Source organism: Paroedura picta, chromosome 3, assembly GCF_049243985.1.
Source record: "Paroedura picta isolate Pp20150507F chromosome 3, Ppicta_v3.0, whole genome shotgun sequence".
Classification (NCBI taxonomy): Eukaryota; Metazoa; Chordata; class Lepidosauria; order Squamata; family Gekkonidae; genus Paroedura; species Paroedura picta.
Genome location: NC_135371.1, coordinates 149174718 through 149201709, shown reverse-complemented (window position 1 = coordinate 149201709; position 26992 = coordinate 149174718). Strand labels below are relative to the sequence as shown.

The following is a 26992-nucleotide window of genomic DNA, read 5'->3' as shown; positions in this document are numbered from 1 at the left end:
AAGCATTTGGTCCAGTTTTTATCAGGCTCAAAGTAAACATAATAGAAAAATCACAAAACCTCCAAAATCTCAGCAGCAAAGCCATAAAAAGAGCCCTCTCCAAAATGTACAGATCCCAGAACAGAGGAAGTGTTACACTACACAAATTCAAGCACTTTTTGTTAAATTGCTACTGGATACCCTGTGCTCTGTACCAGCAAACAGATGGTCAAAGAAAGTGAACCAGAAGTACTTCATAAGCCCCATTTGGAGAATGGGAAAGTAGATCCAATGTCTTGTGACTCAAGCAAAAACCAGTCTCTACATCTTGGATGTCATCCTTTTCCTGGCTTGAGGGCAAGTCACCACGAAGGCATAAGCAAAATCCCTTATGGCAATGGCTCGGTGATAAGAGCTTAAAATGTGCAACCAACTCTCTTCACAGGTTCTTGTCCAGGACCTCCACACATTACCAATCGCACCAGGAAGTTTACATTAGTACTAGAAACTCTCCATGGGTCCAGGGCATCCCATAGTGACCATTAGCCTACGTATGGAACAAATCCTGGCACCTTCAAGCTGTAATTTGAGCGCTGCCTAAAACGCAACTCAGAGCCAGGCTAAAACTCTCAAGAAACTCTTGTTACGCACTCTGTAATTCCAAGTATGTGCCTTCCCATTTTTCCATTTACAATGGGGAACAGCAGTAAGACCAGAAATCATAGTCTACAGCTACCCACATGGCTGGGGGGGGTCCATATATTTTTAATTTGTACCTGTAAGCTTCCTTGAGCCATAGAAAATGATGGGACATGCACATTTAATTTAAATGCATAAATACAAATCTAACCAGGCTTTTCATAGCTGCTTAGAGCTAGTTCACAAATTAGCCAGTCATTGAATATTCAAGTGGGGCTTTACAGTATGAGGCAAAATGAGAAACATTTCCCTACTGTTATAGTTCACAGTTTCTAGGTGTGTAGTCAAGATACTGAGTGACATCATTTACATCCAATCCACATGCCTTGTCCTTATCTTCCATGTGCTGCACAACTGCTATGCAGCCTTGTACTAGTTCCTAGATAAACTAATTCATGACTTTAAGCAGCCTCCACTTCTCCTGAATCCCAAATATATTCTTGACATCAGCCATATCTGCACAGTTTTCACTGTGCTACAAACCCAGTAAAATCTACACATATTAATATTTAATGTTGTCCTGCTTAGAGGCTAACTTTGGAAACACTAAAATTTTAAAGCAAATTAATATTGCATAGATGGAAATTTGTCAAGTGAGAGAACTTTTATAAGTTGGACAGTAAGATAAACCGTACAATGCATTCCTGTTTGGGGTAAGGACAAATGTGAGATCAAATGAATATAAAATTCTACTTAAAAACATCAAACTGCCAAAAAAAGTCTTCAAAATCCATTCCCTTTGGTCTAAGTTACTGTTGGTGCATGGTTCCCAATGCTCACTTTGTTTGTTCTAACATATAACTGGATGGAGTCACTGAAGCAGTAGGTGTGAACTTAAATGGACTCCGGGGAATGGTAGAGGACAGGAAGGCCTGGAGCAGGGGTAGTCAAACTGCGAATGCTGGCAGAGGCTCATGAGAACTGTAGTCCATGGTCATTTGGAGGGCCGCAGTTTGACTACCCCTGGCCTGGAGGATCATTGTCCATGGGGTCGCAATGGGTCGGACATGACTTCGCAACTAAAACAACAACAATAACTTCCAAAAAGCTTTCATGATAATCTCCAGCTCCTTTCATTATCAAGGATACAAAACACGACCAAATGGCTCATTTCCTTCACTTTCTTTGTTGGCATACAAGGGCAGAAAATAATACTGTGTCAACATTATGCATATATGCCCTGAGAAAGTTTAGGAGCAGGATACAAGAGAGCAGCTTGGATGCAACAACACATTTTTATTGATAGAAGCATTTCTATCTACAGAGCATGAGTTGTGTCCTCACTACAGCCCAAAATGTCCCCCACATGTATCTCTGTGGGACAAGGAACACCCAAGAATAACATTTCCTGAGGCATTTTTGGCAGGAGGCAAAGGCAGGAGACCAGAAAATAGCACAATACAGATGTAAATCCTTCAGTCTACATAAACACTCCATTCCACCCAACCCAATCAAAATGCTCTGAGTTTACATTCCCAGTTCAGCCACATATATTCAACCTAGAATAGATTTTTTAAATTCATCCCTAGAAATAATTATTAGAAATCCATTACAATTTTTCATTTAAGTGGTAACCTTTGAAATACAGGTTAATTTTGCAAGACACTCTGTTGCTTGGGAGAGAAAAATACCCAAGACAGAAAAGCAATATCATGACATGCTGTAGAAATTCACACTGGTAATGAGAAGGCATTGCCTAAAAGAAAACCGTTTATAGCAGTGGTCCCCAACCCCCGGTCTGGTGACTGGGACTGGTATGTGGATCAGTCGGTACCGGGCTGCGACTCCTCCTCATCCTCCTCCTCCGGCTGCTGCCTTGGGGGGCTGCCCTACCACTCTGCCGCCAGCTCACCTTTGGTGCTCTCCAGCGGCCGCCATGGCTGGGGTTCTCCCTTGGCGTGACACTGCGTAGCTGCTGCTGGCAGTGCCCCCCAGCGGGCGGTGGGAAGTCAGGGGCGCCAGCAGGAAAGCAAGTGGAGCAGGGGCTCAGACGGCGGTAACGTCCCTCGGCAAAAGACTATCCCCCCCCCGGGCTCAGTAAAATTGTCAAGTGTTGACTGGTCCCAGGTGATAAAAAGCTTGGGGACCACTGGTTTATAGGACAATGGTTTTCCAGAGAGAACTACAAGTCCTTGAAAATCAGAGGGGGTTTAAAAATAGTTAAATGGATGGAGTAACTTCTCAGAGAAAAAAAAACAAAATTGACCACTGGCTAGGCAAGAACCTATTCCATGCACTACTTCAGGCTTGATCTGAACATACCTACAGTGCAAAAGCACTAAACAATTAGCCAGTATAATAGAAGGCATCAGCACACATATTCCATGTGCCTCATTCCATGGGCCAGCACCATGAGCCACTTTGGTGTCGTGGTTAGGAGTGCAGACTTCTAATCTGGCATGCCGGGTTCGATTCTGCACTCCTCCACATGCAGCCAGCTGGGTGACCTTGGGCTCGCCACAGAACTGATAGAACTGTTCTGACCAAGCAGTAATATCTGGGCTCTCTCAGTCTCACCTACCTCACAGAGTGTCTGTTGTGGGTAGAGGAAAGGGAAGGCGACTGTAAACCACTTTGACACTCCTTCGGGTAGAGAAAAGCGGCATATAAGAACCAACTCTACTTCTTCTATTTTAAGTAATTTGAGTCATACACCTCTAAATCAAAGGCATATCTGCAAAAATTAACCCAGCAATTATTTGTTGTGGCATACTGTTTTCTCTAATCATTCCAGCAATACACATAACAAGGTAAGCTTACAACAATTCCTCACCCCCAGAGGTAGTTCAGACTAATGCTGAAGGGCAGGCTACTGTTTCTTCTAACCACAGAGCTTCCAACCAACACACACAGTATTGTTTCTGTGTTAGTTAAAGTGGCCCACAAACTTTTAAAATCCTTTCTTGGATAAACACAGGCTGATTTTGTTGCCAATCACATTAAGCCATGTTATCTAAACCTGGACGCTAAGCAACTACAGTAGCACTGCTCTCTCTTTCCAGTCATTTCACATGGTAGTGAGAGCATTTTTTTGGTGTAGCCAGTTTGGTGTAGTGGTTAGGAATGCGGACTTCTAATCTGGCATGCCGGGTTCGATTCTGCACTCCCCCACATGTAGCCAGCTGGGTGACCTTGGGCTCACCACAGCACTGATAAAGCTGTTCTGACCAAGCAGTTATATCAGGGCTCTCTCAGCCTCACCTAGCGGCATCTTTTTGGATGACAGGGCACAGTTTGCAAAATCTCCATAGCCCTATGCAAAAATCAGAGGCCAGTATGTTGAACTTTCATATGTGCACATGGGCCCTGCATGCATAAACTCTTTCTCAACCAGTTTCATAATTTCACAAAGGAGAAAATAAAACATTAAATCTCTGGAAATCCAAAAAAGCTACCCAAAGTAGGTTAAGTGGGCAAGAAATAGAAAACAAAATTCAAAAGAAAAAGTAATAGACACTGAGACAAAGATACCCCTAATCTCATGCAAATGGTGATAGGGTCCAAACTGACTGTTACTTGCCCAAGAAAGATCATAAAAAGCTTATTAAAAATAGTAATCCACTGGGGTTGGGGGGTTGGGAAGAGTTTAGAAACCTATAAGAAGGCTGAAAATAAAACACTAAATTATTATGGTGCCATCATGCAAATCAGCAATTTGTCAACCAGTTTATGATCTATGCAATGACAAAGGTACACTTTTAGGTGGTCACAAGGCCACAACTGTGGAATATTTGAGACCTCTATTCTGGATCACATAACTCCTTCTAACAGAACAGTGTACATTGGATTACCAGATAACTGGGGGCAAGGAAGAGGAGCTGGCTATCTCCACCTTGCATATTCCATTAACAAATAGATCGGGGCTACAGACTGATCACTGTTCAAAAGAGAATGCCTGAACAGATAGACCTTTGCTAGGCTAGCCTGCCTGTTTTGTGACTTAAGCTCAATTTTTTCCACACAGTACAATCAGGGTATGAATTATTGCAGTTATCTGAGGCAACCCAGTAACTTCAGATTCCTCCACCGTATTGTTCTGTTGATGTACATTTTCTCAGGCAGAAAACACAGGATCATATTTCTGTGCTGACCCTGGCCTTGCATCCCTGTGTTTGAGAATCCGGTCTCTTCATTCAGACTCTGACATCCGTGTATTCGGTATCAACAGTAGGGCGCCAGGTGATTTCCCAACCCTGCCTACACAATCAACTCACAGCGGTGACCAAGCACATTATAAACAGGAATTTCAAGCACAAGCCCATGCTGGCAGAGACTCCTGCTCTAGGAACATGTGCAGATGAGGCTGCTGCAGAGCTTCATAGCAGCTGCGATAGAACAAGAATATTCTCTCTTTCTACTTTCTGCTTTGCAGGAAGGGCAACTGAAGGGCATTCTGATAAATGTTCACAATTATCCAAGATAAGCAGGACAGAAAAAGGAAAGTTTTTTTTTAATAGAACGCAACAAGGAAAGCATTCTAACAGCCAAGGCAACTGCTTAGTGAACAAACATGGCTGACGTTGGCCTAAATCTATTAATTCCCCTCCCAAGAGGCAAGGTAAAATTTATACCCCCCCTGAATGCCCACTGTTTTCAAGTGGCCACTAATGATGACATCATTTGGCCCTACAATAGTTCTCAGTCTTGATAAACCAAATGACCAGGTACCGAGATCATAGCGGACAAGCTAGAATGCATAATGCATTTCTCAGATCTTCAGCTGGGGACTTTCCAACACTCAAAGAGCAGAAGCAGTCGCTGACTGTCGCTGGCTCAGAGTGAAGCTTTCTTCATTTTAACTGCCTCAACTAAGTCCTATCCAGGGGTAGTCAAACTGCAGCGTTCGCTGGCAGGGGCTCATGGGAATTGTAGTCCATGGACATCTGGAGGGCCGCAATTTGACTACCCCTGCTATGCAAACTAGAGCTGGGGCTTACACACGTTAAACAAAAAATCTTTAAAGTGAAATATAATTCTCTTTTCGGGAAATTTCAATTCTCATGTCTCCTCTGTTAAAATGAAGAAAGCTTCACTCTGAGCCAGCGACAGTCAGTCGGTGATCAGTTAAAACTGATCTCCAGAAGCTGAAGCAACAAAGTGGCCAAATTTTAATCAAGGTATAATAAATGTATGCCTACTTTCATATTTACAAAAAAAAAACAGCAATGACCCTGTGTGCAAATTTCATACTCGCACTTCTTTAAGAAAGGACATTAATTCCTCAGCCCCGTTACATTAAACAATGATCTGAGCACATGCTCCATACCTGCAAAGTCACAAAATCCAACAATCTGTCACACTGGATGTAGGGGAAGATAACTATCTGGAGAAGTGGGCTTCAGCCTATCATAAGCAATTCACCTTCTATAATACTATTTAAGATCAACCTGTGCACAGTTCACTTTCTTAATGTCGGTTCAGTTATTCTTAATATATTAAAGCCTACTGTAAATTTAGAGGACACAAACCTGTTTGATCTATATTTGTCAAGCATAAATATAGACTGACAGATTCTAGCATGCAAGCTTATGGTAATCTTAACAGATAGCACTTTTAAACAGGGCAGCTTTCCCAGGGCACTGAGAGGAGGGCTGCGAGAACACCTGGCCCAACTAAAAGACCAGCTGAGAATGACTAATCCCCTTTTAAATAGGTAATGTTTTTAAACAATCCATGAAGGGCATCAGCCAAAGGGCTCTTGGCCTTTTGGCTCAACCTGTGGCTTATGTGCTGGCACAGAAGGCATCATGACTAGTATTGGAGCCCAGCTACCCTGGCTCTCCCGTACCTGGAAAGCCAATGGTGGCTACAGACCAGACCTGAGAGCTGACTACAGAGAACCAGAAGTGTACATGTTCATCTGGTAGCTGACTGGCAACCAAGTCTTCTGGACCAGCGGTAGTCAACCTGTGGTCCTCCAGATGTTCATGGGCTACAATTCCCATGAGCCCCTGCCAGCGTTCTATACAGATTATAAGAACTCTCTGATGCACCAGCAGTGGCAGGCTTCCACTGGTTGTGTATGTTTTATTATATGCCTAGCTTGCACCTTGGGGGAGGGCTAAGAGGTGGCACTAGCGAGATACTGGGAAAGGGTGATCATCACGACCTACTGTGTTTCTGTTGCCCTCAACAGATGCCTTTTCCAAACCAGAGCCACAATTCTGAGCATTATTACCTGATGCTGGGAACTCAGGAGAGAATAAGAATTCTCTGCATCCAAGAATCAACATTATACCTGACCACTGCTGTCCCTGATAAAAGCATGCCCTTGGCTTTGATACAGTCACCTCTAAATTCCAATCTGAAATGCTTTTTATAAAGTTGTGCAGGAGAACAACTCAATATAGGCCTCAGGTGGCAGATTGTGAGCAACAAAGATGACAAACGGGTTATTTTTGCTGTGGGAAAGGGCCATTATTTGAATTTTCCATCTAAGACACCGAACTGTCTTTGGCCAGTGCTGATTAAAATGACACTTCAAAACACCAGCAAAATCAACTGCACAAAAGAGAAACACACTGAAATATATTTTTCTTCTGCACACATTTCCAGGGCTCAGAGAGACAGAGAAAAGGGGCAGGCTTGAGCATGGGCTTGAATTGTTAGAATTGCAGAGCCCAGTAAGGTTAAAACAATTTAAATATCAAATTCTAAAATGCCAGGAAGAAAGCTGGAGGGAGGGGGCTTATCCATCCCTTTTATATACATTTCAGAACAACCAGAAATATAATGGTTATATGAAGCTTCTATATACACATATACACATTTGGGAATGCTAAATTAAAAGTGCACTCTAGAAACAAAGATGGGCTGTCACTAAATCAGTATGTAATGGCATCTCACTGATTACACTAAATCAGTATGTAATGGCATCTCACAAGCATGTAACTTCATCATGAAAACACCTATAATTTTCTCATCTAATGAGAAGCCAAAGGCCTCACAAACTCAGATGTTGACTATCCCTGCAAAAAAAATGCCCTTTCTAAAAAAGTTCTCAGCTGCTACTCTTGAAACTACGTTTTCAAATCTCTTCCACTTAATATTTCTGGTAAGGCCTTGGAGGAGGAGTGTGTCTCATGGCTTAAGTGCCACTCAGTGCTTAACACCCATTCAGGGTGGCTGTCCCGCCCCTGAGTGCCTCCTCCTCCAACCGGCTTGCCTGTCTGTACAGCGGCCAGCCAACTGCCTTCCGTCCCCCACCCCTGACCATCCCCTCCTCCTTCTACTTCCCTCTGTGGTTTGGAGGCTGCAGATCCCTAATGCGTGAGTGCTCCCCCTGCTGGTGAGTTCCATAACAGCTGCCTGCAGCCTTTCCAAGTCCTGGGGGGAGAAGGAGGCCGTGGGCAGAGTTCTTCCACCTCACCCCACCCCACCCCACCCAATCTAGCGCCTGTTGTATTCCTGATTGCAACAGGCTTGGCACCTAGTTAAATATATTGCTAGTAGGTTTGTATTCCAGACTAATGCCCAAATCCTACATTTGCTAGAAAGACTACTTTCAATTACAACTGCTTAAAGTTGAGCAAACTGTCCTATCTTGAACAAATCCACAGCACCCACTCAAACTGAAATGTGAACTACCAACCAGAAGACATCTTTCATCATGCTACAACCAATCCAGCATTCATCATCAGCTCCTGATCTCCCAATAAACATTATAAAAGGACTTTTATTCTAAAAGTCACCCAATTCCCACATCTATGGCTGCCTGAAGCAGAAGGCATTATTCCTCTATTAAAGCATATGTTTTTCAAGGCAGCTAGGCATCCAGCTGTTAAACAGCAAGATTACAGACAGCCTACTTATGTCAAGATGCAATACAATTCCATGCATTGTTTCTATACCCTAAGGGCATGGACTAGGAAAAGCAGGTTGCTCAGTTGCTGGGGAAGTCACTGAGGCAGGAAATTCCCCTGTACTTCCATCGTGCCAAATTGCTTATAGTGCCCTTATAAGAGTTCAGAAAGCCATCACTAGTATTACTACAATCCCAAGGGAGCAAATGAAAAACTTAAAAGAGAACGTTTCCCGTGACCCTTCCCTACATGCTTCTGTTGATGCCATTCCCATTGCTTTTGGTATACATACATCCAACTACTCGATGTAATTGGGGACAAGAAAGGCCCTGGCAGCACAGATTCCCATACAAATGGACCCCATATATGGAAGATGACAACATTCCAACAGACAGGCATGTAATCTGACATAGCTCACATTACAGCTCACTAATACAACTGAACTGATGATCCTGGCCAGGAAGCACAGCTCCATCCCTGAATCACTCAGGAAAAGGGAACCTAGCAATCTGTCAGCAGAAGGCACTGACTCCTCTAGATTTTCCCTGCTTTCTCCTCCCTTTAGCAGTTCCTTCTGACCCCAGAAAAGCAGATTCCCTGGACACAGCGCCTAGGTCGAGTAACAGATAAGAAGGCCAATGTGCTGTCAATGGAGCTGTACTGATGGAAGAGGCAAGGAAGTCACTCCTGAGAGCCAGTTTGGTGTAGTGGTTAGGAGTCCGGACTTCTAATCTGGAATGCCAGGTTCGATTCTGCGCTCCCCCACATGCAACCAGCTGGGTGACCTTGGGCTCCCCATGGCGCTGATAAAACTGTTCTGACCGTGCAGTGATATCAGGGCTCTCTCAGCCTCACCCTCCTCACAGGGTGTCTGTTGTGGGGAGAGGAATGGGAAGGCGACTGTAAGCCGCTTTGAGCCTCTTTCAGGTAGGGATGAGCGGCATATAAGAACCAACTCTTCTTCTTCTTCTTATATCTTATGCAGTGTGTCTGGCCAAAGCAATGTGATAAAGCTCTGTTTTCTAATGGAAATTCTGCAAAATGCTCTAGTTCTGCTGAACATTTAAAACTATACAAATTAAGTTTCTTCTAAATCAGCTAAAAAGTATTCTCCTAAAAATGCAATTATCGACTTCTATAAAAGGCCCCTGCTCATTGTAGTTAAATGGAGCAGATACATTCCTTAAATATTCACAGACTAACTTATTAATTTATTTACAAAATTTATATCCAACCTTTTTGCCCTCACAAGGGCCACCAAAGCAACTAACAATTTAAAATATGCAAAACCATTACAATCAAACTCCCCTCACATACACCTCTAGACTATTTTTAAGATCATTAAAACAAGTACTAACATTAAAAAACAGGAAAGAGGGATCACTGGCAGAAAGCCAAACAAAACACAGAAGTCTTCACCCACTGACAAAAAATGGCAACAGAAGATAACACACCAAACATCCTGGGGACAGAATTCCAGAACTGTGGTGTCATGACTGAGAAGCCCTTCCCCAGGTTGCCACTCCCTTAATCTCAGAATTTGAGCAAAAACAAATCAGGGCCTCCAAACTAATTGTAGTGGTTGTGCAGGTTCATAAGGGCTTGGACAGTCCATCAGATATGTTAGTACCTAATTATATAGGGGTTTGAAGGTCAAGACTAGTAGCTTGAATTGTGCCTAAAAGCAAACTGAGAGCCAGTGTAGATAGGCCAAGCTGGAGTGATATGGTCCCAGTCAACATCCTGGCTGTAGCATTATGTACCAATTGAAGTTTCTGAATACTTCTGAATACTTCTCCAGGCCCTACATAGATTGCATTGCAGTAATCTAACCTAGATGTAAACCAAGGCACGCAACAGAGTGGCTAGATTGTTTCTGCCCAGGACTGGCCTGTTGGCTAACCAGTTGGTAAAAGGCACTCCTGCACACAGCTGTCACCTACTCATCCAAGACTACCCTCAGGCTATGGACCTGTTTCTTCAAGGGGAGTACAACCCCATTCAGAATAGGTGGACTTTAATCACAAGTCAAAACATTCTATCCACAAGTAGCTCTTCCATCCTGTTGGGATTAAGCTTCAGTTTATTAGCCCACATCCACTCCAAAACAGCCTCCAGGCACTGGTTCAGAGTTTCAACAACCCCCCTAGGATCAGTTGGAATCATGTGATGGAGCTGAGTGAGATTTGAGACAACCCTGCCCAAATCTTTGGATGACTTAAGGTTACACAGCTGTTTAACAATTAACTGTTAAAGAACATAAGGAAGCTTTTCTCAACTTTGTTACCATCAAAACCCAGAAACATTCTTCAAGCTTCTCAAAACCCCAGAAGTGGTGCGATCATGCAGGACATGCAAGGCATTCCCTACCAAGGGCATTCCCCTCCAGGTCATTTTGGTAGGGGATGGGTGGGTTGACATGACCATATATGGTCATATCACCCAATATTTTTAATATTAAAATTAATTAACTCTCACTCATTCAGACAACCCTTCCAGGGCTGTCAAGAAAACCCAGGGTTTCACAAAGCCCTGGTTGAGAAAGCCTAACAGAAGGGGACAAGATAGAATCTTGTCAGAACCCCCAAACCAAAGGGTTAAGCAGAAGTTCTCCAGCATCTCCTTCTGAGATTTACCCTCTAGGCAGGACAGGAACTACTGCAGAACAGCCCAGACAAGGAATCCAGAAGGATACCTTGACTGTTTGTACTGAAAACTATAACAGAGTTACATTCTGCTGTCCATCATCCACCAGTGTGATCAAGGCTGTTTCTGCCCTATAATTAGGCCTAAGATTGGAATGGATCTAAATAATTTTCCTCATCCAGGAAAACTTCCAGTTGTCTAGTCACCACTGTTCAATCATCTTGCTCAGGAATGGTTGATATTGAGATCTCCTAGGTCAAGAGAAGCTGTTTCACCCCGTCCCTCCATTAACTAGCTTTTAACCCAGTCACCTACCCTCCCCCCCAAAAAAATTAAGAAACCAGGAATGGCAAAGGTCATACAAGAAGCTATTAGGTCTCAAACTTCCAATGGCATCCTCATCCTCAGACTGAATAAACTGAAAAAGTATCAAAAACACGAAAACAAGTAGGCATCTTGGTTACACCATCTGACCCTGTCCCTGCAACCTAAAGTCCAAGTCCAAAGGGATGCAAGAGATTTTATCTGAAAAGTGCTGAGGGAAACCGTCGCAGCTGACCACCGAGCAATCTACCTCCTCCTGGAGGCCTTTGAAAAGCATGCTGGCCCATGCTGTGTAGACAATATCTCTTGTTATTACTTAATTTAAACCCTATGATGAACCCTACTTCCTCAAGGCTTAAATGTCTGTTCTTGACCTGTGGTCACAAAGCTTTTCACCAAAGTGAAGAATCCTCAATTCTTGTTCACACGATAATCTAGAAAAATACACAACACATAGGGGGCAGGACGCTCTGTGCAATTAAAACAGGACAATGCTTAGGGCATATGGCTGGATTCTTGAAAAATCCTACTCAATTCCCATATCTCTTACAGAGCTCAAATGAAGCTGAATCTTTTCACAAGAGTGTGTTAACTAGTTTACCCTCTGGGCAGCAGCTATCCAGTTTTAAAAGCAGGACAGCAATGGAGTCCTGGTGCCAGTGACAGAGACCTGACTGAACATGCATGAGGTAACCCCACAAGTCATAATACAGAGACCTGTGTGCGAAAGCATTGTGAGTCACACTGCTGTCACACCGAGATCCCCAAATTTCAGCCAGACAGAATTACCACTACAATGTTATTAAAGCTTCAGGGCTCCAGGTTATATAGGTCAGCAAACGTTATCATTGACTATATTTGCATAGGCAAACAAAAGGGTAAGTAACCTACTGATGCTATACATTCAGGATCCAGTGGTTTACACCAGCTGTCCCCAACCCCTGGTCCGGTGACCGGGACTGGTTCATGGATCAGTCAGTACCAGGCTGCGGCTCCTCCTTGTCCTCCTCCCCGGCTGCTGCCTTGGGGGCTGCCCTACCACTCTGCCACCGGCTCACCTTTGGTGCTCTCTGGCGGCCGCCATGGCCGGGGCTCTGCCTCAGCGTGGCATTGCACAGCTGCTGCAAGCATCGCCCCCCAGTGGGCAGCAGGAATTCAGGGGCGCCGGTGGGAAAGCAAGAAGAGCAGGGGCCAAGGTGGTGGCAGTGACGTCCCTCGGCAAAAGACTACCCCCCCCTGGGCCTCAGTAAAATTGTCAAGCATTGACCGGTCTCCAGTGATAAAAAGATTGGGGACCACTGGTTTACACTACAAGATCAAACTGTAAAGGATGACATAAATCAAGTACAGGCAATGCAATCAGTTCTCTCACACTCACGTTTTTGTAAGCGGAAATAAGCTCCAGCTGCAGAATAGCTCTGGAAAGTCATCACATTACTAAAATAGACAAATCTCCATATTAAATATAGCTTCCATACAGTATCTCCCTCAGCCAAAATTGGGGGGGGGGGGGGAGAGAGAGAAATGAACTCTTAAGCCTTAATGCCAGCACTCCTTGTTTCCCATTACCAAAGGTTACATTGTCAGCCTTAGCTAGATCAGGAATTCTCCTTTGATCCTGCCTTTAAGAACTTAAAGCTGCAGTTTGTTTCTTAAAATAAACTGCATAGAAGTGACAGAGTCTGCATATACATCAACAACATCGTACATCTGCAGAGTATAACTAGCATCACAAAATTCAACAAGCTCACCTCATGCATAAACTGGGATATTGGGGGTTTTCTGTGCTTTCGCCTCCTTACATGAGGAAACAGAAATGAATATGATTTTTTTTTTTAATCAGTGCTGGGTTGAAGCCAACTAATTCTAGTTTCATTCCCATCACAAGTGCGGAAGATATTTTGGAAGCATTCCTCCAATTGTACCACAGAGGAAGACTAATCTCTATGCAGATGTCCTACTCTGTTTGCAATAACAATATGCCTACCTAATTCAGGAGAGAAATCTTACCACATGACTCCTTATCCTAAAACCCACTCATCAAACGAGTAAGGTTTGGGACACAGACTGCAATCCTGCGGGCACTTTCCTTCAAGTAAGCTTCATACAATAACACAAGACTGTTATCTGAATAGACCTGCTTAGAATTGCTCCAACGAAGAAGGATCTGAATACTGCAGTCCTCATGTAGAAGTTGAAGGATTCTACTCACCATTAGTTAATCAACTACATAAACTATTCCAGTCCAGAATAAAGATCGCTGGTTCCAAAAAAGACAGTTTCATGAAACTGAGCATTTTTGCTTTCAGAAAGTAACAAAATGATTAATTATTATTATTAATTGGATTTATATCCCGCCACTCCCCGTAGGCTCGTGGCGGGTCACAGCAGTCCTATCCCCATTAAAATACCCATTAAAAGACTTTAAAACAATCCCAACATGGCGGAACTTATTATCCCCACCCCTGTGTGGGAAGTGTGTTCAGAGTTCCTGAAGCAGGTTTTATTTTCTTTAGGGCAAAGAAGTTGATAATTTGAGGGTGAAGAACTCCAGTCTTTAACCTTAAGTAGGTAAACTTAGTTGCTGAGTTGCTGAAGGAGTTGTCTTTTATCACCCTTGTTCAACTTCTTAGAACTGGGTAAAAGCTGAAGGACAGTATGTTTCGCCACATCCACTGGAATCCTCCTCTTTCCTCTTACACTAAGGTGACCAGATTGCCCCGCTTTTGGAGGGACATCTGGGGGCACCTGGCAAATTGTACATATGTTGAAATTAAAAAATATATTTTACAATACCATTTTTGCATTCTATGAAACTTTTTGTTGCTCCATATAGACCACATTTTAAATCAAGAACTCCCCCCCACCAGTCAATGGTGTCCTGCTTTACCAATGTTAAAATCTGGTCACCTTATCTTACACACAAAAATGCCCATTTCCCTTTGCTATACCAAAGGGCAGAGGTAAAGGTCCTGGGTGAATGGGCATGTATCAAGAATAGCCCCCGGAATTAGCTCTGCTGTATAGGCCTGAAGAGCCTCTTGTGGCGCAGGGTGGTAATGCAGCAGAAATGCTGTCTGAAGCTGACTGCTCATGAGGCTGGGAGTTCAATCTCAGCAGCTGGCTCAAGGTTGACTCAGCCTTCCATCCTTCCGAGGTCAGTAAAATGAGTACCCAGTTTGCTGGGGTGTAAATGGTAATGACTGGGGAAGGCACTGGCAAACCACCCCATATTGAGTCTGCCATGAAAACGCTAGAGGGCATCACCCCAAGGGTCAGACATGACCTGGTGCTTACACAGGGGATACCTTTACCTATAGGCCTGATTCAGAAAGGAAGACTTTAAAGACACACTACGCTACTTCACTTAGGGCTTGGTAATCACAAAAGTTCTCCATAGGAAAGAATCCCTGACAGGTCATTTGTAAAGTCTCTCTCGACCTCTATGGCACCCACAGGGTACATGCATCCCCTTGCCAATGGGACAGCAAATGGTAGTATAACAAAACAGACAAAGGGGCAAAACAGTAGCCCTTTTCAGCTGTTCAGGATTACCATGTGTTCCAGGAGAACAGTTCTGGGATGTGAGTACTGGGGCTGAAAATACACATGCTGCCCCTTTTAGACAAAATTACAATTCTGTATCTTGGGAACATCACAAGTAGCATGCTACACCCCATGCACACAGCTACCGGTTTCTAGTACCCATGATTGCAATGACTGAAAAGGGCCACCGGTGTACATATAGAGTGCTGTGAAGATACTCAATGTCCAACCATGAGGTAGATTCCAGCCTTGGGGTTGCACTGTGAGCATTTCTCATCAGTACAGGATCCATGCATAGGTGAAAAATTCCTGAGTTGGTGTTTGTTATAAGAGAAATGGAACAACAGCAAAAACAGCAGATGTCCGTTTGACTCAGTGATCTTCCCAATGCTTCTTGGAGCCTCCATGATTAGGAAACAGTCACGAAAAGTCCAGATTCACAGCCTCTGCTCCTGACTCTGCTACTGACTCACACAACGACCTTTGGAAAATCACCTCATTTCTGACTCAACATAGGCAGAACAGAAAGCATTCAACAGCCTCACAAAAGGATGTTGCACAAAGAAATGACTATGTAAAGCAGCTGTGTATCTAACATGCATTTGTCATAGGATGAAGGCTAAAGTATATTAAGACAGGGGAAGTTAACCTGTGGCCTCCAGATGTTCATGGACTACAATTCCCATGAGCCCCTGCCAGCATTTGCTGTCAGGGGCTCGTGGGAATTGTAGTCCATGAACATCTGGAGGACCACAGGTTGACTACCCCTGTATTAAGACATATCAACCAAATCCCTCATCTATATCCTGCATTGGACTAGATGACCCTGGAGGCTCCTCCCAACTCCATGATTCTACAAAAAGAGTGCATCCATACCTGTTGGCTGGCACACATTTCCATCCTGATCCCTCTGGAGAAAGTAAGATAGGATCATGGATATGCTTAGGCTTCCCTTATGCCCTCATTTTATCTTTCTATGAATAACTGAACAAGAGATAAAGCATTATTTGAATGGGATTTCTCCTCTGAGATGAGAGCTAAAACTCTTTAGAAATGAGAGAAGGTGCGTATGATCGGAGTCAAAAGACTTGCTACAGATCTCTCCCCTTTCAACTTCTGGCATTGTGCAGGAGGTTGGGACTAGATGACCCTGGAGGTCCCTTCCAACTCTATGATTCTAACTTTACCTTGTAATTTGGCAGGATAGGAAACAGGTGGCAGCACAATCATTGTCTGTCCTTCAACTGTGCCTAGCCACTTCTGAACTTTATTTTTTTAGATTTATACACTGTCCTCCCTTGCAGCTCAAGTTCTGTTGCACAGTTCTAATAGTCAGTGTGAGATAGAATTGGAGGGTTCTTGGATCATGATTTGCACTCAAGTTAACTATATGCATTTTTTATGTATTGGATTTACTTAAGCGCATAACATCCTGGAGGATCAGACCACTGATCCATCTAGTCCAGCATACTATTTCATACTCTGTGCACAACTTCATTTATGTCCCAACTTTAAGGACAGCCATATGTGTATTGTGTTCACATATGAAGCAGGGGTTGATACATGAAAAGCAACACACATGTTGGGGAGGAAGCTAACCAGTCCTCATTCCCCTACTGCTTTAAGCACTTTCCTCCATACCAGAGCTCTGATATTAAAAGCAGCAACACTGTGGAGAAGAGACACGTGTGCAGTTTTTGAATACCAACCAAGTATATAACCGTGCAGCTACCCTGTCACATCTGGCTTGACCCTAAGCCAATGCAAGTTGGGAAGCAAGAACACTGGAATTCAAATCCATCACCTGAGAAAATAAATTAACACCTTTCACTCAGATGTTGCATGAGGTGAGTTTTCCCACAGAGATGCCAAGAGACACTTTGGCAAAACTACAAGGGCCTTTGTTAATTGTAAAGCATCCCTCAAAGAACCATTTTCTTATACAGGATCTTTCTCCTACAGATACAGGCACAATAAAACATACCAAGAGAGCGGCAAGCATTGCAGCTGTGATGAACAGCTTCCAATTCAGTCCACACACGATTCAATATGTAGTGTTTTCCCAGTGCTCTCTGGATTCACAGAACAGAGCCACCCTCCCAGTGTTGGGATCTCGCTCCTTGACATACACTCCCTTCACCATCACCCCTTATCTATCTAAGTCTCCCAACACGATAAACTGATTTGGCAGCAAGAATCCAGAGTCTTCAGTGAGAGTCACAGGATAAGCCAAGAGGCATGAAGTCATTTACTAGCACGCACTCAGCATTGCAAACTAGCTCATGTTTGGTCAGAAAAGCAAACAGGGACTTTAACTCTTACAACAGTGTGATCAAGCAAACGGAAAGAAATAGTGACCCGGAGCGTTAGGTCCTGGAAAGCCTGTGAGCAGGGGACTATGTGCAGCCCAGGGTAGTGCATGGGTTCGGAGGCACTATTTGGATGTTCAAAGACATGCTGAAATCCCAGCAGTGCAGGGAAGATCAGTGTAGCCTGAGACTAAGACCTCTCTTTCGGTCTAACCTCTTTCAGAGGATAATTATGAAAGAAAAACGCTGTTCGGCATTCCTGGAGAAAGGGAGACATACCATCACAGTACCACTGGGTTAGACAGACACACCATGAACCAAGGGAATTCCTGCATAGAAAGCTCCACACCTCTTCCTTATTCTCATGCTAGTAGAGGAGGAAGAGCGACAGACTCCACAGTTATATTGTGCTCATTGAGGTTTACAACATTCAAGTTAAACCCTTCATCAGAACCACCGAAGAAGCAAACCTAAACAATGTCAAACCCAAAGGCTTGGAAACTAGATGGGAGAGAGAGGAAGACCTCACCTTGAAACATTTGGGATTCCCAAACTTGCCAGGACAGGAATTCACAGCATAAGCAGCAGCGCTTCAAAAGAGGAGCAAATGTTTCATGACCCTGCTGATCAGTACGGCAGCCAGAGAGCGAATGAGTGCTACTTGCAAATGTTCCCCTAAGAAAGCCACTCCCTGTGGCAGCAGTTCTGCTGAGGATTGAAGAGTTCACACTGAAGGGTGGAGCCTGGAGGAAGTTATGACTTGTCTATGGATTCTGACTCACTCCGACACCCCCATAAATAATTATTCTGTTCTTTTCTATCGCTACAGACACGACAGCTTAACACCCATGGCTGCCATACATGCAGACCAGGATTTTGTGACAAATGGATACTATCAAGAATAGTTCATGAAGTTCTTTCTCAAGTAAGCACAATAGCATTTGCTCCTTGACATAACAGACACCCATCCTCCTTCCCAGGCTTCAAAATTTCCTGGCCCTGGAACGGAAGCACAAGCAGAAAAAGGGCCACACTACACATCAGAAGAACAGACCAAAGGCAGAGCTGAGGGACATAAGCTGATTTATTTGCTCTCTGCAGAGTAAAACTGCAGCAAGCAGCTTGTTTTTTTAGCACTAGTACAGCTATTCTGTTACTGATACAATGCATTTTTCACTGAAAAAGTACATCAGGGTTAAAATATTTTAAAAACTGGCAGATAATCTGTTTTCAAGCTTTAACTTTTCTCCAATGAGAGGAACCCTACACAGTTCTATCTTGAACATAAAAACCAACGCCCCACACCACTGTGAAGCACAGCAGAACCTCTCTGCCCTGGCTGCCTCGTCTAGAGGCATTAAACCGGGGCGGACCAGGTCCGGCGAGGAAAATGTTCCCCCATCTAGACCCAGAAACACACAGCAGCAGCCCAGCGCTGTGCCGCCAGTGCGGAAAGCGATAATCTCCTTCAGCAAGTGATGTTCAGAGCAAAAGTTTAAGACCACATCTGAGAAACCTTCCAACACTTTTCAGAGTTAACTGATTTGCCTGTTCTTTTCCTTCATCCCTTTCTTGAGTTCCTGCTGGGGCTAGTGTGGTATAGTGGTTAAAGAGCAACAGACTCTAGTCTGGAGAACCGGGTTTGAATCCCCACTTGGCCAGCTGGGTGACCTTGGGCTAGTCACAGTCCTGTTATAGCGCTCTCAGCTCCACCTACCTCACAGGGTGTCCGTTGTGGAGAGAGGAAGGGAAGAGGAAGGGAAAGGTATTTGTAAGCTGCTTTGGGATGCCTTTGGGTCGTGAAAAGTGGGATATGAAACCTAGCTCTTCTTCCTTCTTTGAACTTCTGAATTAAAAAGCCCCATTGGGGGAGAGCAGAGCGTAGGCCTCCTATTCCTACACTTCTCATGGCTGGACTTCTCTAAGCAACTCCAGCACAGCTGCCATCTATATGAATTCTTCCTCCCAAAGATAGAATACAGAGCAGTAGGGTAGTTCTTTTATGTCTTGACCAGATAGGCAGAGGACAGATGTAGAGACAGAAGCCAATACGAAAGAAGATAAACCAACATTTCCTTACATTCCTAAACTTGCCTTTAAAAACTAAAGTCAGAAAATAGCTAATATGAAAAGGTGGAACTGAGTAAAACACTGAAACAATGCCATACTGGAAACTGAAGACTAGGCCAAACATTTATGCTCTAGAAGGAGTCAGAAGTTTATTTACTTATTTTAAATATTTACATCCCACACTCTCCACAAATGGGCCCCGGGGCAGCTTACATTAACAGCATTTAAAACACTGAAACCAGCAAAGAAAAGGAGATCAGAATTGGAGCGGGTAGATGCAGAAAGCAGATGGATCCCTCTCTACACTCCAGTATTGGAAGATTCCAGGGTGTTGCATAAGTCAAACAAAACGTCTGGGAAGGTAGCATGTTGGAACATGTCCCAGGACTTTGCTTATCACCATTTGGCCTCACCTAAGACAGAGGCAACTGCCTCATAACTTCTATTATGCATAAATGCATTATAATTAAAGAGATAGCATCGCTTAAGGTGTCATCCCTGGCCCTTAGTTGCCCAAAGAGACTGGCATAGAGGATGTTGTTCCCCACTGCTCTCCCTCACTTAAAGCCCTTTAGGTATCAAAGCTAGTTGTAGTCTGAACGAGTTGTCCTATCTGTGGACATCAGGGCTATCTGTGGACATCAGGGCAGGGGCTCGTGGGAATTTTAGTCCATGAACATCTGGAGGACCACAGTTTGACTACCCCTACTCTACAGCACTTTACATGTGGACAGAGCATACTGTCCATGGAAGCCCACTTTACAGAAAAATCTACAAATATTATTAAAAACACAGACTAACAGCATGTAAAATAAAGCTTATCACCTTGGCAAGGGTATCCACTGTGATTTTTTTCACTCTCACACAACCTTGCAAGTACTAGGATGCTACTGTATAAAGCAACCCTGTATTCCCTTCTTCTCCCTGCAAAGTGCAGTCAAGGAAATACAACATCATTATTTCATTGCTTCCTACCCTGATGGCAGCAATGATGTGGAAATGCACAGTATGATGACATCTGGTCAAAAAATTACAGACACCAGGGAGAGAAATGACACAAGAATGGCTACTTTTGAAGGCAATCACATCTAGTCTAGCGTAAGTTCTCAATAAACATTAGTTCAGCCATTTAAAATGTGTATTTCCTCTCATGTTTATATCCTCTGCTTTGAGTCAGATTTCAGATTTCAACATCTCTGCAAGTAATTTCCTGAGTGAAAAATATCTGCATTTGAGAAATATGAAAGCATGGTCTACATATCCCAATAAACTATGGTTTTTTAGCATAAGAACGAGGCTTGGGGAACCTCAGTCTCACAATCACAAACATCATTTCCTCCTTTTCTGTTTTCTTTTTTCCCAAGAGTCTGATCAAGAATCTCTGCTTCTGTGGTTATCTACAGTTATCTACATCCACAAAATTCTCTCAATCCCAAGCCACAAGTCAACCATGATTTAGGATTCTGGGTATGGAAGGTTGGTGATTTGATGTTGCAAACTGAGGCTTGCTACAAGAGTCTGCACACAAAATGGGAGGGGGAAGTGTACAACTCCGAGAATTTCCACTCTAGTTCCCTTACCAGCAAAAGTTGTGAAGCACGTACCTGACAATTTCAGAAATAGTCACAAGTTATCTCCAATATGTGATCAACATGAAGGAAGATTCTAGCCACTTCAAGATAAAGAAGGAAGCACCTCTAAGGTGTGAAGTAATAACAACCTTCTTAGGGATGGAACTCACTATGCAATTTCATCTGAAAACCATAACATACATACAACAATACCCAATAAGAGCTTCCTACTGATGATCAACAAGCATTTACATGTTCCAAGAAATACCAAAGTTTTATATCTCAATTGAGCCACACCTTTCTAACCCCCACCTTGGAATCAACCCTTGGCCCGCCCTAAATGCAAAGGTAAATCTAAATCTAAATGTAAAGGTAAAGTGTTGTTTTTTTAAAGGAAACCAACACAAAATGAGAGACGATATTGCCTCTTGGCCACAAAACAAGAGGAGCATATACCCATTTTCTCCTTCTATCCATTAGCCTTTCAACATTTTCAGTGTAAGGCTGAGAGCCAGTTTGGTGTAGGGGACTTCTTATCTGGCAAGCTGGGTTCGATTCTGCACTCTCCCACATGCATCCAGCTGGGTGAACTTGGGCTCGCCACGGCACTGAGAAAGCTGTTCTGAAAGAGCAGTGATATCAGGGCTCTCTCAGCCTCACCCACCTCACAGGGTGTCTGTTGTGGGGAGAGGAAAGGGAAACTGCTTTGTAAGCTGCTTTGAGATTCCTTTGGAAAGCGGCATATAAGAACCAACTCTTCTTCCTCCTCTTCTTCTACTTGGACCTACACCAATCATTTCACAAAGGTAAACTCTGAGGCGGTGCACAGGAGGCCAGCACCATGCCACTGCCACTCTGGCAACCTCCTTCGCCGCTCCAAGCCCCCTGCAGCGAGAGCAACGGCGCGTCTGTTATGGACAGGAAAAAAGAACCATGAAAAAGGAATTTCTTCAAGTCAGGAGGGAAGAGGAAAAGGGTACAGCAGCAACATCACAAAGAAAGTTCAACCATCTTTACACTGAAAAAGTTCACATCATGTTCTTACGAAGTATTAAAAGCCCTAAAACAAAAGAAGGATGCTATGACCTCTAAAAACTAACAAATGCATCACAGCATAAACTATTGTGGGCTTGAGCCCACTTCCTCAGATGCAGTGATATTCATTTCTGACAATGAAGGCACAAGCCCACAAAAGCTTATGCGCAATACATGTGTTAGTCTTTAAAGGTGCTATGATTTTCTCTCTCTCTCTCTCTATAGTGTACTCTCCTGAAATGGAAAGTCCTGAGTCACTTCAAGTGGCCTTCTGTTCACAAGAAGAGTTGGAAAAGAAACCAAATATAGCAGGAAAGCATAATCTGGTTCCAAGATGCCAAGAACTGTTTGTTCATAAGCATGTTAACAAAGCAATATATCCTACTCTTTTCTGGGACAGTACTGATTTCCTACACCAGCTTGGTGTAGTGGTTAGGAGCACCGACTTCTAATCTGGCCAGCCGGGTTTGATTCCATGCTCTTCCATGTATAGCCAGCAAGGCGACTTTAGGCTAGCCACAGCACTGATAAAGCTGACCAAGCAGTAATATCAGGGATCTCTCAGCCTCACCTACCTCACAGGGTGTCTGTTGTGGGGAGAGAAAAGGGAAGGGGATCGTAAGCTGCTTTCCTGGTAGAGAAAAGTGGCATATAAGAACTAAGTCTTCTTCTTATTCTAAAGAGATATTAATCCTTTCTACAGAATAAAAAACAATATTCCAGGGTTATTGCTTCAACTTTCATCAAGTTAAGGGGATTTCATATGGAATACCTTCACATGTCTTATCGAGGTAATGTCTCCCCCACACCGGCAAGGGTCACAAATTGCAGCTGCCAAATTATACGTAAAAATAAATTTTTACCAAAGTCCATGTAGCAGCACACATGTAGATTGGTGAAGAGGAGTACGAAATATAAAGTGATAGAGAGATGCCAGCATAGCCTCCAAGATTGAGATGGGTAGTGGTGGAAGGAAATTTGAGACAGCATAGGGATTTCATCCATGATGCCTTTGGGTCAACAGTTCTAGCAAAGTTCTCTAGTGGGTAGAGACCTCTCTGTTCCTCAAAATCAAAACTAACAACTCATTCAAATGATTAACCTGAATATAAGCCCCCCCCCCAAAAAAGGGCGAGAGGATCTAGATCCAGATCTGCTCACACAGTCTTTCTAATCCCAACTGTTATCCAGATGAAGAAGAAAAATGCCTAGTAGGTTCCAGTAGGATCAGCTTAGGTGGCTCCTTCTTTCTCCACCAACTAGAAGTAGGAGATAATTAGGGATTTCCTTTTATTTTTTTAATCAACCTACCCTGCTAATTCATCCCAAATGGCATATCTTCCATATTCAGGCCTACCTCCAAACCTTCATTATTGAGCCAATTCCTGCCAGCTTCAGGAAATGGGACACTGTCTACTGAAGATGGTCTACAAACCCGGTAGGGCTACTTCCTGTGACAGCTGTGAAACAATAAACTGGGAACAAGATCAAGTGGCCTGGGGTCTTTGAGAAATGCAGGACAGAGCTTTTGCTGTCAGAGTGGAGGCTACCACAGGAATTATTAGGACACTGTTCTGTCCTATTATTAAGACACCGTTTCCCATTTTCAAGATCACCCAAGAACAAGACTATGCCCAGGAAGACATATAGTCCACTAAACAAACTGTGCTTCATGCTGCATCTTCTGTTTTCAAAGGCAGCCTTATAACCTTTCTGTTCTATTTTGCAGCACCCATATCACTAATATACAGCACCTCTCAGTCATAAATTGTGCCTAATATTTTTACATTTTTACATTTTTACTAAATTTTGAGCGTTCAAAAACAAAACAATTTTAAAAAATAGGAAGGTAGCAGCAACCTACAGAAAAGTAAATACAGTTTGTAGCTTTGAAGAGCCAGGATATACCCAAAAGAAATAGAAGAAGAGTTGGTTTTTATATGCTGCTTTTGTCTACCAAAAGGTGTCTCAAAGCAGCTTACAATTGCCTTCCCTTTCCTCTTCCCACAACAGACGCCCTGTGAAGTGGATGAGGCTGAGAGAGCCCTAATATCACTGCTCAGTCAGAACAGCTTTATCAGTGCTGTGACGAGCCCATGGTCACCCCACTGGCTGCATGTGGAGAAGCGGGGAATCAAACCTAGCTTGCCAGATTAGAAGTCAGCGTTCCTAACCACTGCACCAAGCTGTTTGCAGGCAAAGGACAAGGCCAGAAGCATATGCCAATAAAGGAATCTGAATTTGACAAGGTCAGAATTTAAGACAGCAGCAACTCTGGATAGGGTCAATAGATTTAATAAGCTGGATCAAACAGTAACAAATCCAACTCACCCGTTCTGCAATTTAATGGCAAATGAAATTGCTAGCATAGTTTTTTAAAATCATTCTAATTATGGCCTCATGGAAATGCTTGTTCATTGTGACTATGGCACAAAAACCAGGTGTTCTAAATTCTTCACACACAAAAGCATCCACATATTTGCCAGTAGCAAAGTCAAATTGTGGAACAGTAATACATGTAAATTACAGGAACTAGGAAATACTGGCATGTTTATAAAACTACACACAACGAACTGAAACGTTTTGGAGAAGTACTGTGTGGGAAGGGAAAGAAGGAATGAATGGATCAAATGCTGAGGCAAAAAGGTGTGTGAGTTGAGATGTTTTCAGAGCAGAAGATACCACACCTGGACCAATGGAAACATCATACATGTTTTCTTAGCAAATGAATACTTCTAAACTTTCTTCCTACAAGTAGTTATGAGAATCCAAAGCTTAACTTGCTACAAAACATGAACAATTCCTCCTGCCAATACATTGTGCCTCTGCAGAGTAATCCTTAGATCAGGGCAGGATGATGGCTGAATTCACAGCTTCTAAGTTTCTAACCGTTTCTAACCCTAAACATTTCCCATAGAACAAGACCCATTAAATGGAACAGAATAGGATTCTGAGTAGAGCTGTTTAGGACTGCTCTCTTTGTGTCCATATAAAACTCGTTGGGAATACCAGTAAGATACCAACCAATTCTGGTCCCATTCCTCTTTCCATTTCCAAAATTAAAAGGAGACACCGGACAGTGGAAACACCCACAAAAGAAACAAAGAAACAATAACAAAATAAACAATAACCTCACAATGAATGAAAGAGAAAGGTGATGAACCAATATATGGAAAGGACTAGGTCCTTTTAAAACTGCAGATGCCATCTATAGCTCTGTTTCTGTTCGCTAAGTGAACATATCCTCCCACCCCAGCACTACCAGTCAACCACCCCCCCTGGGGATGGAGGCTCCTATGGCTTTCCATCTGCATCAGCCTATTCCTGTCCAGGGGGGGTTGAATCTGCTCCTCCCAATTACAGCAACATGGCCAAAGAACCATCCAGAGCTTGTGAGACATTATTTTCTTTTCACTATTATTGAGCAATCGGGGGGGGGGGGTCACGAGAACATAAGGGACTCTGCCTCCCACCACTGAATTGTACCCTACCACGCTCTATTCAACTACTGCCAGCACCTTCCTCCAGCTCAATGAGTCTTCCTATGATGCAAAATGTTCTCAGCTGACAGAAGATCCTCTTGCATCACAGGAAGACGTGTTGTGCAGTCAGAAGCCTCTATCATTAGCCAAACTGGGTGGTACTCTGGAACCCACTGCCACATTTGTGAGATTTGGTTTGCATCAATCTTTACAGTATGTTGACTGAAGCAAATCAATGGAACCACCTTCAAATCAATACAGTTCTGCATACATCATGCCATTGATTCCAGAAGGGTTTGCCATACACACAATACTGTTCAGTATGTATTAAGGAAGCAGCCAACAAACAACATTAGATGGTAAAATAATTGGTGCAGTCAAAGAACACCTTTCTTGATGTTATATCTATAATAAACCTATAATAGTTTTATACAAGTTCAATCATCATGGTTTTCCTATAAAATTATGGGGATTTTCATTCTGTAGCAGAATCTCAATTACTTAAAGGTAAAGGTAAAGGTATCCCCTGTGCAAGCACCGAGTCATGTCTGACCCTTGGGGTGACGCCCTCTAGCGTTTTCATGGCAGACTCAATACGGGGTGGTTTGCCAGTACCTTCCCCAGTCATGACCGTTTACCCCCCAGCAAGCTGGGTACTCATTTTACCGACCTCGGAAGGATGGAAGGCTGAGTCAACCTTGAGCCGGCTGCTGGGATTGAACTCCCAGCCTCATGGGCAAAGCTTTCAGGCGGCTGCCTTACCACTCTGCGCCACAAGAGGCTCATATCTCAATTACTTATTCACCCTCAAAAAGCTATCATTCTCAGAGTCCCATGGGCAGCCAGGAACATTTCCTAAACTAATGTAAATCTATAGAAAAGGTATTGTGACTCAAGGTCAAGTGTATACTCAAGCAGGGAAGAAAGATTTTGAAAGTCAAAAACAGTGGCAATCACAAACAACACATAAATAAGACTGCAGTAACAAGAAATGTGCCAATATGCAAGGCATGCACACTGCCATATCTTGCACACACATCACTGTACAATTTTTTCATCATTAATTAGCGTTTACACTGGGAGATACTAAAAAGGCACTGCAGAGCTTTGAATTTTTAAGCCTGCAGAGACAAAGAAAATAGGATTTCCTATAAATGTAGAATGATACACACTTAAAAGTTTAAGCAGTGTAATTTTTAAAGCTAAATACACGGCACACTGGAAAAATATAAATGTGTTTTCCAAGCACTTGAATTTATCAGTAAATTCAGCAATTCGATTGTTCCTCACAAAGGGTAATTTTTTTCATTACTTCATATTGCTAACAATCAACAAAGGTTAACACTGGACAGAATCACCCTTTCTGATCTAAATGCTTAGATGAAGTCTCTGTGAATGGAACTGGACAAAATAAAACCTGGTATTAGTAGGCTTCTGAATAATTACATATGCTGCAAAGTAACAACACAAGGCAGTTAGAATGACCTTTACAGGCCAGAAACCTAAGTCAACAGGGAAGGAGGGCAGGA

The 26992-nt window shown here is 43.2% G+C and overlaps 1 protein-coding gene across 4 annotated transcripts in view; it reads right to left on the bottom strand.

Moving 5' to 3' along the window:
* The window catches only part of DIP2B (disco interacting protein 2 homolog B), a 183180-nt gene that overhangs the window by 151933 nt on the left and 4255 nt on the right, over positions 1 to 26992 (bottom strand). The window contains exon 1 of one of the 4 annotated variants that reach the window (XM_077328630.1): positions 17835 to 17941. The exons of the other annotated variants lie outside the window; for them this stretch is intronic. Coding sequence (XP_077184745.1) covers positions 17835 to 17844 — 10 coding nt within the window. The 5' untranslated portion in view covers positions 17845 to 17941. Of the gene's footprint in view, positions 1 to 17834; positions 17942 to 26992 lie in introns of those variants that run through there. 4 annotated transcript variants of the gene reach the window in all.